General features: G+C 43.5%; 1 protein-coding gene across 1 annotated transcript in view; it reads left to right on the top strand.

Annotated features, from left to right (window-relative positions):
- The window catches only part of LOC106869467 (uncharacterized), a 39,926-nt gene that overhangs the window by 25,065 nt on the left and 10,900 nt on the right, over positions 1 to 3,961 (top strand). The window contains exons 22-26 of the mRNA XM_052978108.1: positions 383 to 559; positions 1,206 to 1,313; positions 1,775 to 1,903; positions 2,488 to 2,670; positions 3,545 to 3,952. Coding sequence (XP_052834068.1) covers positions 383 to 559; positions 1,206 to 1,313; positions 1,775 to 1,903; positions 2,488 to 2,670; positions 3,545 to 3,952 — 1,005 coding nt within the window. The remainder of the gene's footprint in view (positions 1 to 382; positions 560 to 1,205; positions 1,314 to 1,774; positions 1,904 to 2,487; positions 2,671 to 3,544; positions 3,953 to 3,961) is intronic.

Below are 3,961 nucleotides of genomic sequence, written 5' to 3' on the forward strand. Positions count from 1 at the left end.
TATACGACGGGCTTCTTTCAGTTTCCGTCTACCAAATCCACTCACAAGGCTTTGGTCAGCCCGAGGCTATAGTAGAAGACACTTGCCCAAGGTGCCACGCAGTGGGACTGAACCCGGGACCATGTGGTTGGTAAGCAAGCTACTTACCACACAGCCACTCCTGCGCCTACTTATTTCTCTTTTTTTGTTTTTAAAGTCTGGTGCTTATTATATCATTCTCTTTTGCTGCACTGGTTTTCAAGCAATGGCACTGGACACACACACACACACACACACACAACAGCTGAAAGCACAAACACTTCGTCTTATGTGTTCTTCATTGAATGTCTAAACTTGTCTCGTCATTTCAATTCATCTGTCTTTTCGTCCCTGTCTCATTTAGGTTGCTGTCACCCAAGATAGCAGTGTCTACTGCTGGGGTATCCACCCGAACATCATCCGCTATGCTGCGCAGATGAGCCGTCGTGCTCCCGGACAGGAAGCTGCCGATGGTTTCGGCGATGACTATCTCTCTCCATTGCTGGTCGATACATCTAACGTTCTTGGCAAAATAGTTCAGGTATGGCTGTTTTATAATGGTTAATACTATTGGTAATGATGATGATGATGATGCTGGTATTAATGATGGTGATAATGCTGCTGTTGTTAATGATGATGGTGTTGATGATGATAATGCTGGTGGTGTTGATGCTGGTAGTGTTGATGCTGGTGTTGATGATGCTGGTGTTGATGATGCCGATGTTGATGATACTGATGTTGATGATTCAAGCATTCAATTCAGACTCCTGCTTCCCATCACTTGGGCATATAATCCCCTTCTGTCTATTTGCCCGTCTGTGAAATTTTGTTGCCTAACTGTGAAATTTTGTTGCCCGTCTGTGAAATTTTGTTGCTTGTCTGTGAAATTTTGTTGCCCATCTGAAATTTTGTTGCGCGTCTGTGAAATTTTGTTGCCTGCCTGTGAGTTTACTTCTCTACCTGTGAGTTTACCTGCCAATCTGTCTATTAACTTACCTATTTACATACCTGTCTATTAGCTTACCCATCTGTCTATCCATGTTTAACTTGTTCTTTTCTCTTAATAGATTCCATATCCAACTTTGATTTCCATTACGATCTATTTGTGTCTGTGTCTATGTGTGTGTATAAAATTTTACTATAACTTTTCTATAACTGTGTTTTTTTTTTGTTTTTGCTAATTTCAGGTCAGCTGTGGTAGCTACCACTTTGTCCTGCTTACTTCAGACGGTGTGGTATACACTTGGGGTCGAAATACTGATGGACAGTTGGGCTTTGTATCCTACCAAAACATTGTAAGCTAAAACCCCTTCTTCTCTTCTGTTGTTTCTTCCTCTTCTAATTTCATAAAGTATTGTGAAAGGGGACTGTTGACACCCCTCACTCGTAATATGAGGTTCCTTTATCCAGAAGTAGTGGTCATGGGGCTTTAAGAGCCAGACGTGATCATATGTATATATAATATATATACAGGCGTGACTGTGTGGTAAGAAGTTTGCTTTCCAACCACAGATTGGAGCCTGGTGTAGCCTTCTGGCTTGCCAGTCCTCAGTCAAATCGCCCAACCCATGCTAGCATGGAAAGCGGACGTTAAACGATGATGATGATGATTATGATTTTGGCCGAATATGACCAGTTTATATGCTAAAGGGTCAAATGCAGTAGGTATTGTTGCACACACACACACACACACATACACACATGCATAGACACGCCGTCTAAAGTTGTATTTTTCTCTGTATTTTCCCTTCAACAGTCATTTCCAACCCAAGTGACGGCTATCAGTGATGTCCACATCTCACACGTCTACAGTGGCTCAGACTTCAATGTGGCACTGAACAGCGATGGAGAGGTTTGGGGATGGGGACGGAATGACACTGGACAGGTGAGTTATTGACATTATTTAACCCTTTTGATACCAACCTGGCTAAAACTAGCTCTGGCTCTGTACTACTAATGTCTTGTTTCCATAAGTTTTGAATTAAAATCTTCCACCAAACCTTAGTCACAATTTATGTTCCTAACACTAGTTTAATGATAACTAAGTTACTTTACTAAATTCTTTGCTATATTTAAAATTAATTGAAAGAAACACAGAGCATCTCAACAGAAATATGGTAACAAAAGGGTTAAAGTCACCATGATGATTTTAATCCTTTTGATACCAACCTGGTTGAAACTGCTTTTGGCTCTGTAGTACAAATGTCTTGTTTTCAAAAGTTCTGAATTAAAATCTTCCATCTAACCTTAGTCACAATTTATGTTCCTAACACTAGCCTGGTCCTCACCTCTATCCAGAATCATAATGCAGAAATGTTTGCAAGAGTAGGTTTTGCTGAACACCCTATCATATGTCTGTGTGTCTGTCCATCCATTAATTCTTTTCTATCTCTCTCTCTCTCTCTCTCTCTCTCTCTCTCTCTCTCTCTCTCTCTCTCTCTCTCTCTCTCTCTCTCTCTCTCTCTCCAGCTCCTACATCTCATAAAGGAGAAAGGCGTCCGTGTGAGACCAAAGGCCATTCTAAATCGAGACGACGTCCAGCAAGGCAATGCCACCCACGTGCGTGTCCCTATACTCCTCCCTGGGGTGCCGTCAGCAAAAGGTGGGACCCTATATGTATCACATGACCACAGTAGTAACGGAGCACTCTTTGTAAGTTGATCTACCAATTTATTGTATTTATGATAAGATAGAGATGGTGGATGCGGTAGCGTGTGAGTGGTGGTGTTGGTGATGGTGGTGGCTGTACTAGTGAGTGGTGGTGGTGGTCACAATTGGAATGGTGGCTGTGGGGGTAGTGCTTTAGGTGATGGCTGCAATAGTGTAGGTGGTGTTGGTGACTTGTGGTGTGGTGGCAATGGCTCTAGTTGTATGGGTGATGGTGTGGTAAGGGTATGTTAGGGGTAGAGGTGGTAGTGTATCAGTGATGGCATAGCAGTGGTATGGTAGATGCAGTGGTGTGAGTGCTAGTATGACAATGTTGGTAACTTTTGTGGTAGTGGTATGATGGATGTAGCAGTAGTAGTAGTAGCTGTAGTGATATCAGTGGTGACATTGCAGTGGTGTGGGTGCTAGTATTGTGGCGTTGGTAACTATTGTGGTGAAGTGGCAGTTGCTGTAGTGGTGTGGTAGTGGTATGATAGACGTAGAGGTAGTAGTGTTAGTAGCTGTCGAGGTATCAGTGGTGTTGTAGATGTTGTGGTGTAGTGGCTTTGGTTGTGCAGGTGGTTGTGGGTAGTGGTATGGTGGATGTAGTAGAGGTGGTAGTGATAGTAGCTGTAGTGCTATCAGTGGCAGCAGCATAGTAGTGGTGTACTAGATGCAGTGATGTAGGTGCTAGTATGGTGGTGGTTGATGGCTACTATGAAAATCGTGGCTGTAGTGGTGGAGAATTTAGTAGTGTGGCTACTAGTGCTGGCAAGAATAGTGTGTTGGTTGTAGTAGCTTAGTGGTGCCTGTTATTGCATGGTGTGGTTGTAGTTGTAATACTGTAATTACATTGACTATTTTATCGTTATGTTTTCAGGATTCTGAAGACTTTTACCAAATGTCCCAAATTAAGATCCCAGACCTATCCTCCGTCGGACTACTCAGGTATGGGAGACAGGTGGTGCCTGTATTACTGCGGGTAAGTTTTCGCTTCTTTCTCTTTTTCTTACCTTCACATCTTCTCAGACAGGTTTATGGTTGGGCCTGTTGGGGTGGAGACCTCCGGCGTTCTCGGCCCCTGGGGCAGAGATTAAGGTATCAGTCACTCTCCGACAGGTTTATGGTCGAGCCTATGGCAGTGGAGACCTCTAGCATTCTCGTCCCCGGGACCAAATCCCTGCTCATTGCTATTAGGGCAGAGATAAAGGTATTGGTTGAGCCTATGGCAGTGGAGACCTCTGGCATTCTTGGCCCCTGGACCAAATCCCTGCTCATTGCTATTAGGGCAGAGATT

Source organism: Octopus bimaculoides, chromosome 30, assembly GCF_001194135.2.
Source record: "Octopus bimaculoides isolate UCB-OBI-ISO-001 chromosome 30, ASM119413v2, whole genome shotgun sequence".
Lineage (NCBI taxonomy): Eukaryota > Metazoa > Mollusca > Cephalopoda > Octopoda > Octopodidae > Octopus > Octopus bimaculoides.